Here is a 14,805-nt window from a genome sequence, read left to right on the forward strand (position 1 = left end):
GTCCAAACTGTAACTTTCAGAAACAAATTTAAGATATTAATCTTTAGTTTTACTATGTATTTAGGTGTCCTAGAATATTAGATCTCCGTTCCGAAGATAATGTTGGCTAACTGCTTTCAAAACTTTACAATAAGTTATTTCAGCAAATGTACATAGAGTAATAATTCTCAGGTATAATTCTCCAGTGGGCACATAGCCTGCACAGCAGCCACTAGTGGGAAGGGACAGCAAAGGAGAGTAGTTTAGCATGATGTCTTCTAGTTTGTTTATATATATATATGTATATTAGGTCCCTGGGAATCAGTCAGCTGGTGCAAGGCAGAACAGCTCCAGGTTGCTCTATTTTGTGCCAGATCTGGGACAGAATTCAGGAGCCATTATTTGCTCCTTGACAGTCCCCAGCTATGTTGATTAAACAGTCTCTGTTTCGGTTAAAAGTTAAGGTGCTTCCCCCCCCACGGTGAGACACATCAGTATGCATTTACATTTTCCTCACTCCTTGAATCTAGAATTTGCTATGTGAAAACCCAAAACATATGTGCTAATATTCCAAGGTGATGACTATAACTGATTGCTTTAGTTAATCTGGAAGACTTTAATATGACTTTAGTACATGTCCGATGATGCATGATTGATTTCGTAAGGGTATTCTATTTTGTCATTATACAATTTTAAATTGTTCACAGTTGGGGCACTATTGTGTTTTGCACTGCATTAACGAATCAGAAGTGTTAGTGGAAATTGTGCTGCTAGAGATCATCCAATGTTCTCCCCAAGATGGGAGATCTGGATGTTTTTACAAACAGCTGCCTTTAAGTTACCGGTAAAGATCAGCAAACTACTGATCATAAAAATCTAGAGCTGGAAGGGAATGCTAGAGATCATGCAGTCCATTTTCTCCCCCTGCCCTCCTCCTCCCCCCAACCTCCTTGCTACTCTATTCCAGTACTTTAACTATCCTTATAGTTTGCTACAAAGGAGACGAAGTTTTTCCTAATATCTAAGCTAATTCCTGTCCTGCCTTCAGTGGACATGGAGAACAATTGATCACCATCCTCTTTATAACAGCCCTCAACACATTGAAGTCTTATCAGGTCCTCCCTTCGTCTTCTTTTCTCAAGACTAAACAAACATGCCCAGTTTTGTTAACCTTTCCTCATAGGTCAAGTTTTCTAAATCTTTGATCATTTTTGTTGCTGTCCTCTCCAGTTTATCCACATCTTTTTTTAGGCCAGGTTTATACTCTAAACTTATATCAGAATAACTATGTCACTCAGGGGTGTGAAAAATCCAATACTATTGCAACATAGCACTGTCTACATCAGGGATTATGTCGATGGGAGGTGGATTAACTACATCAAACAGGAGAAGCTCTCCCGTTGGCACCACTGCAGTGTTGTAAGTGTAGATCTGCCCTTAAAGTGTGGTACCCAAAACTGAACACTATACTCCAACTGAGGCATCACAAATGCCAACTAGAGTGGGCTAATTATCTCCTGTGTCTTACGTACAACGCTCCTGTTAATACACCCTCAGAATATTAGCTTTTGTCACAACCGTATCACATTGTTGACTCAATTTGTGATCTACTATAAAACCCAAATCCTTTTATGCAGTATTTCTGCCTAGTCAGTTATTCCCCATGCTGTAGTTTGATTTTTTTTCTTCCTAGTGGAGTATTTTGTACTTCTCTTTATTTAATTTTATCTTTTTGATTTCAAACCAGCTCTCCAGTTTCTCGAGGTCATTTGAATTCTTCCAAAGGGCTTCAACCCCTCCCAGTTTGGTGTCATCTGCAAATTTTAGAAGCACACTCTCTATGCCATTATCCAAATCACTAATGAAAATTATGACTAGTACTGGACACAGTGCAGACCCCTATGGAACCGCACTAGATACACCCTCCCAGTTTAACAGCAAACCATTGATAACTACTCTGAGTATGGTTTTTCAACCAGTTGTGCATTTTATAGTAATTTAATCTAGATCACACTTCAAGTTTGCTTAGGAGAATGTAATGTGGAACTGTGTCAAAAGCCTTACTTAAAAAAAACCACCACACACCAAGATATTACACCTACATCTTCCCCCATCCACTAAGTCAGTAACCCTGTAAAATGACTGCATGTTGTATGCATACAGTTTTATTCAGTAATCTATTTTTATAGTTGGAATTATACAACAAGGCTTGTATTGGTTAAATATTTTGATAGCAATAATATTAAAATGTAAAAATAGGTCCATGGAGTATTTCCAAAGAAGAACAAGCTACTAATTATTTTTAAAGTATCTTAGGTAGCAAAAAAAGTTAGTGCTATGTATACCAATATAACACATACAGGAAAGGGTACAAGTTAGATTGCTCAAAAAAAGTGGCCAATTTTTTAAAAAAAGTTAATATTTTACATATTTCTGAAACTTAAAAAATATAAAGCTTTTTAAATAGTTATTTCAGTATGTATTGTTCCATGGAAGTGTCACACTCTGTCTCAGCATACTAAAGGGTGGTGATAAAAATAGCATGATTATCTTCCCTTTACAAAGTACATACATTTTGTTTCTTGAAAATAATTATCCTTCCTTATTTATCCATATTCTGTATATACCTTTACTTTTTTCCTCCATTGATGTGAATAAAGTTACTTTTCTGTATAGGTTAACTCCTGCTGACCCCATCATGATATTGTAGCTCCTATGATATTTAGTGCTAAAAACAAAGTGCTGACAAATGCTACACTCTGTCAAGCCCATAATTCCTCAGTTCCCATACTCTACAGTCCCTAAGTCTGGCATTCACTCATCCACTAATGTGCCACCTACACTGCTGCTTCTAAAGCCAGGTCTTGTTTCTCTTTAAGGGCACTGCGTTAAGCCGATTTCCCCTTTGGGCTTCTTGTGGAGGATTGGGTGGTTTGGATTTATTTTGGGATCTTATCCTGTGTGTGAGTGAAACACACACACACACTTATATACACTGGGTGCACTTTGTAAATGAAAAATATACTCGGGCAAAAAGTTCAATCAAAACTATGTGAAAGAATTTAACATTGACAGCTGTATTTTTAATAATGTACTCTTTAGAATCCTCAAGCTATAATTAGAATATACTGTAGTCTTTTCATGACCAAGTTCTGAATTCTAATTTTATAGACCTTAAATATTAATTTAAGTATAAACGTTATAGCTTTCACATGTTTGACAAGTTATAATTTTAAAATTATGAAACAGTATGCAAGATTGCTATAGATCTCAGACAAGCTACATGAGGTATCTTATTTGCAAAAGAACTAGAAGACTAAATCAATACAATCAGTTTCTTGTCATAAAAATACAATATATCCAATTATATAGTGATACAATCTTCCATTTTAAATCACTGCCACATAGCCTTGCCTAATCACATTAAAGTTAATCTAAAATATCCCCAGTGGACCATAATAGGTCCTAGAACAAGCCATGGTTAAAACTTCCACTCAGTATTTCCTTTTTGTGTTTTTAAATAGTATATAAGTGACAGTCCTCAGTTTAAATTCTATCGCCAACCCAACAAGGCTAACAGACAGCAGACAAGGGAAGTTTGTCAGCACAATGTAGATGACTTTAAGTGAACTTCTTTCTGGAGAATGGATAATATACCATCTTGGAATACGATTATCTCAAACTGCATATGCTAAACTGGGATGGGACCTGGTCAGTATTTAGTTTGAAGAATTCCAGTAGAACCCAGAATGCTCCCGAAAGCTGTGTTAGCAACTCAAAGTGATTCTTCTCTGATAGTAATGTTGAGCCAAAATCATTGCCTAATGCTAGGAGAGGCAATAGTCGATATCTATTGAATGAGATCTAAAAGCGAGGTCCTGATTACTTGTACTCATTAAATCATGTGTGGTGTTTTACACAAACCCTAACACCTAGGTTCAGTTTCCAATGTGGATAACTAGTTGAACTGGTTGAATAATAAAATTGATTTGTAAATATCTTCATGTATAAAAGCTCTAAGTTCCTTCATCTATAATTCACAAGCTCATGCTGTTCAAGAATATTTGGACACCTGAGAAGAATTCATGAATTCCCAGAGTATCAACAACTTTAACATAAATGAATTCACCTGATGAGGGGTATGGAACAGCAGCCATATGAGGAGTGATTAATAAGAATGGAGACAACTAAGGCAGGATATGATAGAGGTCTATAAAATCATGAGTGATGTGGAGAAAGTAAATAAGGAAGTGTTATTTACTCTGTCTCATAACACAAGAACTAGGGGTCACCAAATGAAATTAATAGGCAAGGGGTTTAAAACAAACAAAAGGAAGTATTTTTCCACACCATGCACAGAGGTGGAACCTATGGAACTCCTTGCCAGAGGATGTTGTGAAGGCCAAGACTATAACAGGGTTCAAAAAAAGAACTAGATAAGTTCATGGAGGATAGGTCCATCAATGGGTATTAGCCAGGATGGGCAGGGATGGTGTCCCTAGCCTCTGTTTGCCAAAAGCTGGGAATGGGCGACAGGGGATGGCTCACTTGTGACTACCTGTTCTGTTCATTCCCTCTGGGGTGCCTGGCATTGGCCACTGTTGGAAGACAGGATACTGGGCTAGATGGTCTTTTGGTCTGACCAAGTATGGCCATTCTTATGTTTTTCATAGGGGCTAGAGAGCAAGCCCATCTCACACTCACCCATGGCTCCAGTCCCATGGGAGTTGCAGCATCACAGGGGAGAGGTGGCCAGGCTATATTTGAGTGAGTGGTGTTATGACAAGGCACACACTATTCCAATGCCATGCAACCCTGTGCGCCATGTTGCGATGACCAGAGGAGGGAGATGGGCTCAGCTACCGCTTCTAGGTGTGGGGTAGGCTTAGGCTATAGCCCAGGGGTTCTCAAACTTTTGTACTGGTGACCCCTTTCATTGCCTAATGCTAGGAGAGGCAATAGTTGATATCTATCGAATGAGATCTAAAAGTGACCCCTTTCACATAGCTAGGCTCTGAATATGGCCCCCTTTAAATACATGAAAAGGTGTTTTTAATTTATAACACCATTATAAATGCTGGATGCAAAGCATTCCTGACCCCCCGTTTGAGAACCCCTGCTATAGCCCCAGGTGAAAAAATGGTTTTGTATACCTTTTGTCAATTTCATAATATGCTTGAGAAGGCACCACGCATACACCTATAGACTGCCATGGAGGGTGATCCCCTCCAATCCCCTGCTCCCTCTTAGTTCCACCACTGCCAGGATGCCAGTCTGACTCCCCCAAGAACACATTCTGGCACAACTTGAGTTCCATTTCACCTTCTGGAGGCAGGGCTCAAGATTCTCAAGTTGCACTCTTCCTCGTTAGTAAATATCTCTGAAATCCACTGGCAAAGCATGTGCATCTTCTTCCTGGTGTGCTTGTTCTACACCAAAGACGACAACATATTTCTGCTCAGCTAACAGTTACTCTATTAGTTTAGATGCCAGAAGTCTGCATGGTGGATTTAAAGATTCCAATCCCCTGATGAACCATTTGGGTATAAACAGGATGTCACATGATGGAATCTGTTTTTTCAGTTTGCCTTTTTAAAAAGGCTAGCAAATTAGCAACCCCCTGGAAACAAACAAAAGCTTTAAAATATCATAATAAAGGTTGCAAAAAGTCAAGCACACAAAAGTTAGGAAATATCAGAATTAAGGCTGCCCCTACAACTTTAATTCACCCTCTTGTACCTATGCATTATGACACAGTCTTTAATGACATGATCATGTGCTTTTTTCCACAGGACCCTTGCCTTGTTTAGAGCACAGAATGGACTTGCTCTGGTGAATCAGAGTTGTGTAGTAAAGGAGGATGTTATCCGTAGGCCTCCGGCCTCATTTGTTGCAGATGTTTGAAATATACATAATGCACGATTTGGGACTGCAGGAAGAAAAATTATGTTCTCCAGATTAAGGCAGTTGATTGCCATTGAGTTCCTAGGATTGTAGGCACGTGACTTAAACCAAAACTTTCCAAAGGTGATTACTAACTATGTGTTCCTTATTTTCCAGGTGCCCAAATGGAGAACTAGCATCTGCACTGCAGGAGTGATGAGCACTCTCAGCTGAAAATGAAGTCAATAAGAGCTTTGCTTGTACATATGAAGTGCTGTAGAATGCTAAGCATGCTGAAAAATCAAGTCCTCGTTGTCTCAAATTGGCCACTCAAAATTAGAGGCAACTTTTAACCTCTGTGCCTCATTTCCCCATTTGTAAAATGGGGATAATATCACCCCTCCAGGTCACAGCAGTGATGAGAAGATAAATTCATTAATGATTTGTGAAGAACTCTGATACTATGATGAGAGCCCATAAAAACACCTATGGAGAAAATAATAATTTTGGCTCTGTGGCAGAGTTTCAATCATGTACATTAAATAAAGCCTGAGGTCACATTTAACAATGAGGGTAAAATACAATATTTAATAGCTGCTCATTAAGGAAGCCCCATTAATCCTGTGCATTGAATGAAGAAGAAACAGTGATCATGTAAATAAAGAACATTTCATAATCTTAAATATATGCTTAAATACTGTACTGAGCCAGGGCCATAGACAGGAAAAAGTGCACGTACACATGCTACTCATTTTCACTGTCAACTTAGTTTAGGCTCAAATCCTAGGTTTTGCTTTTTTTCCCCAATAAAAAAATTGGAAATAATGTTAACCTCTAGTATTCAATAATCATGAGTCAGGGCTCCAAGATTGGCTTAGAAATCATGAGATTCTAAAATACAAATTGGGACAATACATGAGAACCAGAAAGTGAAATCAACTAGAAAATTACTTCTGTACCAAGAAATATTAAACTGATCAGTTTAATTCCATTCCCCATATTAAGTGCAATACACATACTGAATACAAAAAGTAAACAAAAATCATACATCTTACATTTGAATTTTAAAGGCTTTAAAAATCTAAGTGTTAATATCCACTCCCTCCTTCTCTCCGGTGAGGAAAGAATGACATCTCTGATCCTCCTCCGTCCCTGCAGTATTCCAGCCTGAGAAGAGGTAGAAGGGGGATGAAGAACTGATAAAGCTGCCCCCCAACTTGGAGGGGGAAGAGGGGACCCAACTGCAACCTCTCGGACTAGGAGAGGGGGGCGAAGAATCTCAGGAGGAACAGAGACAAAGCTGAGGGAGGAAGGAGAAATGACTGAACTGATGGGATGCTGAACTAATGGGGGTAGGGTCAGAAGTAATTGCTGGGCAGGGGATGGGCAGAGGTGAGGGTGTGAGTTCCTTCAGCGGGGGCAAAAAAATCACCTTCCCCAATAAATTGGGGAGAGCAGCCAACACTAATTGTCACACACGCTTGAGGATGGGCAGGGGGAGTCCAAAAAAAAAAAAAAAAAAAAAAAAATCAGAGGACAGACAAATCATAATAAAGCCTTTAAAAAAAATCTCATGATTTTTGATCACTTGAGGCTGGCAATACTAGAATCTCTACTGTACTCGTTCTTTGCTTACCTGAATATTACTTCTCAAAACAGTCAGTGTTTTGTATTGTACAAATTCAAAACAATGGTTTGGGTAGTTCTGAAGATAAGGCACAACTCCTTCACCTCAGAGTCCAAGTTAAGGGTGCTAACTAAAATAAATTTGGCACCCTGATCACAGCTCCAAGTAAATATTAATCAACATTATGGAAGCTACCATACACACTTTGGAACAATCAGGAATGTTGGTGTTCACAAAAATATTCTTAGGCCTGACCACAAACACCGAATTACCATTTGCTTCTAGAAAAGGGCAACATTATGAGGTCAAGATTGATGCAACGGACGAGCCAGCTTGAAGTAGCTTGCTTTGCAGCTTCAATACCTACAGGTAAAACATTCATTTTCATTGCAGTTATTCCTTTAAGCATCACAAGCCCAAGACTGTTCTTTTACCTGCAGGTGATTTCACTAAACAAAATTGTAAATCGGAAACACTGAAACTATGGTATGGCAGCTTAGCCTCTTATTCCACTGGACTCAGCTAGGTTAGCACAGCCAGATAAGCCACCATATCTATTGAGGATCCGAGCCTCCTGCCCTTCAGGACTTTAAAAGTCCATATAGTTTAACCTTTACTCATATTTACCCAAAGCTACCTATCCCTCCCATTGCCAAACCAAATTCTGGCCATCAAAACCCCACACAGAATATCAGAGGGGAAGCCGTGTTAGTCTGAATCCACAAAAACATTAAGGAGTCCGGTAGCACCTTAAAGACTAACAGATTTACTTGGGCATAAGTTTTCACGGGTAAAAACCCACTTCTTCAGATGCATGGAGTGAAAATTACAGATACAGGCAAAAATATATATTGGCACATGAAGAGAAGGGAGTTACCTTACAAGTGGAGAACTAATGTTGAAGGCAGACAGACAGAGACAAACACCTACAAGATCTCTATCAGGCATTCTTAAAACTACAAAACCCACCTAGGGAAGTGAGGAAACAGATTCACAGAACAAGACAAGTATCCAGAATCACCTACTACAGGACAGACCCAACAAGGAAAATAACAGAACACCACTGGCCATCACATACAGCCCCCTCCCAGCTAAAACCTCTCCAGTGCATCATCAATGATCAACAACCTACCCTGGAAAACGATCCCCCACTCTCATAGGCTTTGGGAGATAGGCCAGTCCTCCCTTACAGCAGGCCCCCCAACTGAAGCAAATACTCACCAGCAACTACACCTCACACCACAGAAAAACTAACCCAGGAACCACTCCCTGTAACAAACCCCGTTGCCTTCTCTGTCCCCATATCTACTTTAGCGACACCACCATAGGACCCAACCACACCAGCCACATCATCAGAGGCTCATTTATCTACACATCTACTAATGCTGCCATCATGTGCCAGCAATGCCCCTCTGCCATGTACATTGGCCAAACTGGACAGTCTCTACATAAAAGGATAAATGGACACAAATCAGACATCAGGAATGGTAACATACAAAAGCCAGTAGGAGAACACTTCAGTCTCTCAGGACACTCAATAACAGATTTAAAAGTAGCCATTTTTCAACCAAAAAAACTTCAAAAACGGACTTTAAAGAGAAACTGCTGAGCTACAATTTGTTTGCAAACTTAATACCATCAATTTGGGCTTGAACAGGGACTGGGAGTGGTTGGCTCACTACAAAAGCCATTTTCCCTCTCTTGGTATTGACACCTCCTTATCAATTATTGGGGGTGGACCATATCCACCCTGACTAAATTGGCCTTCAACATTGGTTTTCCACCTGCAAGGTAACGCCCTTCTTTTCATGTGCCAATATATATTTTTTCCTATATCTGTAATTTTCACTCCATGCATCTGAAGAAGTGGGTTTTTTACCCACAAAAACTTATGCCAAAATTAATCTGTTAGTCTTTAAGGTGCCACTGGACTCCTTGCTGTTTTCACACAGAATAAGCCAGCTTCCTACCCCACCCCAGACCTAGGTGTCTCTTCACTTGCAATCCCAAAACAACTTCACGTTCTGCTACCATGTTTACCCAGCGCCCTGCCCCAAATTAAGTAACGTTATCTCCCTCTCAAAGCGGCTATCCTTTGTGCCCCATGCTCACTTGGGGGAAACACCGCCCTGCTTCCGCAATCAGCTCCTAGCCACCCCCAGACAGCCCCTTACCCTTTGCCATGGCCAGCCGAGCTACAGGCAGCCCCCCGCACCCCCCACGTGTCCCAGGCACCCCCCCACTCGTGTCCCAGGCAGCCGACCCCTGCCCCCTACAGCAGCCCCCCGCCCCGCTCGCGGCTCCGCGTTCGCAGAGGCTGAGTGAAGAACAAAAGGCACCGCGTCCTCCCCCTCCCCAGCGGGGGTCTGAGGCGGCTCCGCTCAGGCAGCGCCGGAGTGACCACGGCAGCGAGCCGCCGCCCAGCCACAGCCACAGCCACAGCCGGTGCTCCCGCTCGGCCGCGTCGGCAGGTATCGGCTCCGGAGCTGGGGGTGCGCGGGGGCGGGGAGGCGCCAGGCCAGGCCGCGGCGGTGCAGGCCGCAGAACCCGGCTGTGTGAGAGCAGCGCCTGAGGAGCCCGCCCAGGCCGCTCTGTGTAGACGGGCCGGGGAGCTGCGGGCGCGGGCCCCGGCCCAGAACCACCCCACAGAACGACTGGCCGGTTCCTCCATCGCCCCCACCTCAGCCTCTCCCCTTCCGCCCCCACCTGCCCCCGCCCTCTTCTCTCCTCCATCGCCCCCACCTGCCCCTTCCTTCCCTCTCCTCCATCGCCCCCACCTGCCCCCAGCCCTCTTCTCTCCTCCATCGCCCCCACCTGCCCCAGTCCTTCCCTCTCCTCCATCGCCCCCACCTGCCCCAGCCCTCTTCTCTCCTCCATCGCCCCCACCTGCCCCAGTCCTTCCCTCTCCTCCATCGCCCCCACCTGCCCCCAGCCCTCTTCTCTCCTCCATCGCCCCCACCTGCCCCAGTCCTTCTCTCCCCTCCCCACCCCACCCCACCATGGGCCCACATATCCCTTCCCTTCCCACCATCCCCCCCCACCTCAGCTACTTCCCTCTCCTCCATCGCCCCCACCTGCCCCCAGCCCTCTTCTCTCCTCCATCGCCCCCACCTGCCCCAGTCCTTCTCTCCCCACCCCACCCCACCATGGGCCCACATATCCCTTCCCTTCCCACCATCCCCCCCACCTCAGCTACTTCCCTCTCCTCCATCGCCCCCACCTGCCCCCAGCCCTCTTCTCTCCTCCATCGCCCCCACCTGCCCCAGTCCTTCTCTCCCCTCCCCACCCCACCATGGGCCCACATATCCCTTCCCTTCCCACCATCCCCCCCACCTCAGCTACTTCCCTCTCCTCCATCGCCCCCACCTGCCCCCAGCCCTCTTCTCTCCTCCATCGCCCCCACCTGCCCCAGTCCTTCTCTCCCCTCCCCACTCCACCATGGGCCCACATATCCCTTCCCACCATCCCCCCCACCTCAGCTACTTCCCTCTCCTCCATCACCCCCACCTGCCCTAGTCCTTCCCTTTCCTCCCCTCCCCACCATTACCCCAACCTGCCCCTTTCCTTTCTTTCACTGCCCCTCTTCTCCTCTGCCTTGTCACCCCTACCTGTTCCATCTCCTCTGTCCCTGCCCTCACTCTGTCTCACACATTGCTCCCCTGCCCATTCCCCCCCCCCATCACCCAACCCATCCACTCTGCCCCAGTCCCCTTCACTCCTGGCCCATCTCCACCTTCCCCCATCGCTCCTCTGTGTCTGCCCATTCACCTGTCTCCATCACTCCTCCTCGCATAACCCCTCCCATTCCATCTCCTCTGAATCTTACCTGCCTTCCTGATCGCCGCCTGCACAGCCCAGCCTATGCCCCTTCCCACTCCTACCTCTCCCACTTCTCTAGATACATCCCATCCCCTTGCCCCATCACCCTTTTACACCTAACCTGACCCATGATTATGCACCTGCTCATCACATGTGTTCTTAATTCCTCCTGCCTGTCCCCCTCTGTCCATATCATAGATCCCTGTCCAATCCCTCTACATCTAAATCTCTCTGCCCTCATTCCCTCTCTCCATTGTATCACAACCACCTCTGTCCCAGCACCTCTCAACACCTGCATCACCTCACTACACCTGCTGTTTTACATACTGTAGGCTAAGTATATAATGAAATTTGTGTTTTTCTGTGCCTAGTTATTCTAGTCTTTAATGTTATATTCATGGCAAAAATCAATTTTCCTGATAAGGCATTGGACAAAGTATGGCTGAGACTACTATGCCAACTCTACTCCCTCCTTTCCTGTATTTGATTGATTTGCTGCTGATGTTCCTTTATTGCTGGGATTTTCTACAGAGAAATCAGCAGCATTTAAGAGATGTGTTCATGGTATTTCTAAAAATGATTCCCCCCTTCTTTATTTCTGGGGGAGAAGACATACTGAACTGCATCTTCTCCACATCAGTCTAGACTCTAAGGTCTGTAGCTCCACAAACTCTCCAAGGTGCATTTGGGCTTTTGCTTCTTTTAAAAAAGAAAAAAAAATTGCAATTAGCTATGGCTCACTTAGGGAAAGTGTACACTACAGTGCTACTTCAGCCCAGCTGCATATCTGGTAAAGATGCACAGTGCCAAAGGGAGAGCACTCTCCCATCAGTATAATTACTCCATCTCTGTGAGAGATGGAAGTTATGTTGGCAGGAGAGTGTCTCCCACTGATATAGTGTTGGTGTGGACAGCGCTTAAGATGATGTAACTTGCCTTGCTCGGGGGTGTCTCTTTCACACCGCTGAGCAACACAAGTTATATTGACTTAAGTGGTAGTGTAGACCAGCCCTTAGAGCAGGGGTGGGCAATAATTTTCACAGGGCGGGGGCACTCCGTGAATTTGGTAAGTGGTCACAGGCCACACGTTTCTATTATATTAATGGAGGGGGTATGGGAGGGAGTTTGGCACGTCTCTGTGTGTTCCTTAGGGGGTGGGGGGCAGCGGGTCTCCATGCGCTGCCCGTGCCCGCAAACACTGCCAATAGGAGCTGTGAGGATGGTGCTGGGGGCGGGGGCAGCGCACAGAGCCACCTCCCCTCCCCACCAGAGGTGTGCAGAGACATGCCAGCAGCAGCCAGCCGCTTCCAGGAAGCTGCATGGGGCCACAGCAGGCAGGCAGCCTGCCTGAGCACCCCGCTGCACCGCGGGACTTTTGCGGCCCAGAGATTGCGAGGAGGCAGCTAAAGAGCCTGACGGGCTGGACAGAAATGTTAGATGGGCAGGGGCCGTATTTTGCCCACCCCGCCTTAGAGACTAAACTTTTAAGTAGTCAAGCTTGAAGTCTGGGGATGGTGACTTATTTTTGCATTCAATGCTGGTCATTGATTTTAAAAGATAAAAGGACTTTAAAATTCAAGCAGGTCATTATTTATGGACAATGCATTATGTAATATAGTTTAGGGAACAATTTTGCAGTGCACTGATTTTAAACATTGAATAGCTGACCTTAAATAGTTTCTCCCCCTTACCCCATCTCTGGTTTGTGATATGTTTAAGCTAAATAGTACACGAATATTACAAAAAAAGTTGGGGATTTTTTTTCAGCTGTATATCTAAACTAATTGTGCTTTTTTAATGTTTTCCATCACAAGTTTTCTTTGGTGTAATCACTTTTGCATCTCACGTCCTGCAAAGATAGTTAACTTTGCATATTCTGAGTAGTCCTATTGATTGCATTGGGACTACTCAAAAGCCAAGATTTTCAAGTGAGTAGTGATTTGGAGTGCCCAACTGAGACACCTTAAAAAGGGACTGATTTTTAAGGGGGCTTATGTTGAGTACTTTTTGAAAAATAATCCCATTTAAGCTTTCAAGTTGAACACCAAAAACAACTAACCACTTTTGAAAATCTTGTCTACCATGTATAAAGTTATGAATGTCAGTCTTGCAGAACTCATGTCAGTCTTTCCGTTGCACTCTTTTTGATGTCTAAGCTACAGAAAATGACACTCTTGTTTTGGTAAAATATTTTGAATTACTGTACATGGATATAACTTTTTAGGCCTCAGTGCACAATACAGTATACTTGTGTGTTTTCATGGCTTGTCACACTTTTTTTTGGTATTGATACATTTTTGGCAAGAAATATTTATTGCTTTGTGTGTGTGTTTAGGAGTAAGACTGAAGAATAATGTATGAAAACTGACATCATGACAACCATCAGACACAGAAAGGGAGTAAAAGTCACAGAAGTTGCTGAAGATCATCTGTCACAAGAGAAAAATGTGAAGCCTGATGGAAAAGTTCGATCTGGTGGGTAATTATAAGAAATGTCGTATTGTGGACTCTCACTAATGTCAATTTTTTGTTATCTACCCATATGCACAGATGAGAATTAGGTATTGTACCAAATAGTTATCCAAGTATAGCCAAACCTTCTTTATGATCAAAGCTACTGTAGTCATGGGGACACTGTAGATTACTGCACTAGATTCTTTTACCTGTTTTCAAGTTCTAGTTTAGGTTACAAGTTAAGATAATTTTGTGAACTTCATAAAACCCAGCCACATTTAGCAGGAGCTCATCATCACCACTGACAGTCTTTGTTCAAGAGAGGTGTAGGACTGGACTGATTTAAAACCAGTGGTTCTCAGCCTCTTTCCAAGGCCCACTCAACATGCTATAAAAACTCCAAGGCCCACCTGTGCCTCAGCAACTGGTTTTCTGAATATAAAAGCCAGGGGCAGAGTTAGGGGATAACAAACAAGGCAGTTGCCTAGGCCCCACGCCACAGGGTGCCTCCACGAAGCTACATTGCTCAGGCTTCGGCTTCAACCCCAAGTGATGGGGTTCAGGGCCCTGAGCTTCAGACCTATGCAGTGGGGCTTTGGCTTTCTGCCTTGGACCCCAGTGAGTCTAACGCAGAGATGGGCAAACTATGGCCCTTGGGCTGCCAGCCGTTTTACTCCAGCCCTTGAGCTCCCTCTGGGGAGCGGGATCTGGAGCTTGCCTGGCTCTGGCACTCCAGCTGGGGGGGAGGTTCGGGGGCTGCTCCCCACAGCTCCCGGAAGCAGCAACATGTTCCCCCTCTGGCTCCAGCCTCCTATGCATAGGGGCAGCAGGAGGTTCCTCTCTGTATGCTGTCCCTGCTCCAAGTGCTGCCCCTGCAGCTCCTGTGGATGGGGTAGTGCGCAGCAGAGCTGCCTGGCTGCGCCTTTGCATAGGAGTTGGAGCGGGGACATACCGCTGCTTCTGGGAGCTGCTTGAGGCAAGCACCCCCTTCCCCGTGACCCAGACTCACACAGTGCTACCTTCAATACATCTTTTGTTTTGTT

General features: G+C 44.4%; 2 protein-coding genes across 5 annotated transcripts in view; both read left to right on the plus strand.

Moving 5' to 3' along the window:
• The window catches only part of ZNF507 (zinc finger protein 507), a 52,785-nt gene extending 45,690 nt beyond the window's left edge, over window positions 1–7,095 (plus strand). The window contains exon 5 of one of the 2 annotated variants that reach the window (XM_043494968.1): window positions 6,040–7,095. In XM_043494968.1, coding sequence (XP_043350903.1) covers window positions 6,040–6,079 — 40 coding nt within the window. In that variant the 3' untranslated portion in view covers window positions 6,080–7,095. The remainder of the gene's footprint in view (window positions 1–6,039) is intronic. The other variant, XM_043494967.1, reaches the window with a different exon arrangement.
• Window positions 7,096–9,569: 2,474 nt separating this feature from the next.
• The window catches only part of DPY19L3 (dpy-19 like C-mannosyltransferase 3), a 66,191-nt gene continuing 60,955 nt past the window's right edge, over window positions 9,570–14,805 (plus strand). For 2 of the 3 annotated variants that reach the window (XM_038367984.2, XM_038367985.2), the window contains exons 1-2: window positions 9,708–9,960; window positions 13,644–13,783. In XM_038367984.2, the coding sequence (XP_038223912.1) occupies window positions 13,666–13,783 (118 nt within the window). In that variant the 5' untranslated portion in view covers window positions 9,708–9,960; window positions 13,644–13,665. Of the gene's footprint in view, window positions 9,961–13,643; window positions 13,784–14,805 lie in introns of all 3 variants that reach the window. The other variant, XM_038367983.2, reaches the window with a different exon arrangement.

This window comes from Dermochelys coriacea, chromosome 12, assembly GCF_009764565.3.
Source record: "Dermochelys coriacea isolate rDerCor1 chromosome 12, rDerCor1.pri.v4, whole genome shotgun sequence".
NCBI lineage: Eukaryota > Metazoa > Chordata > Testudines > Dermochelyidae > Dermochelys > Dermochelys coriacea.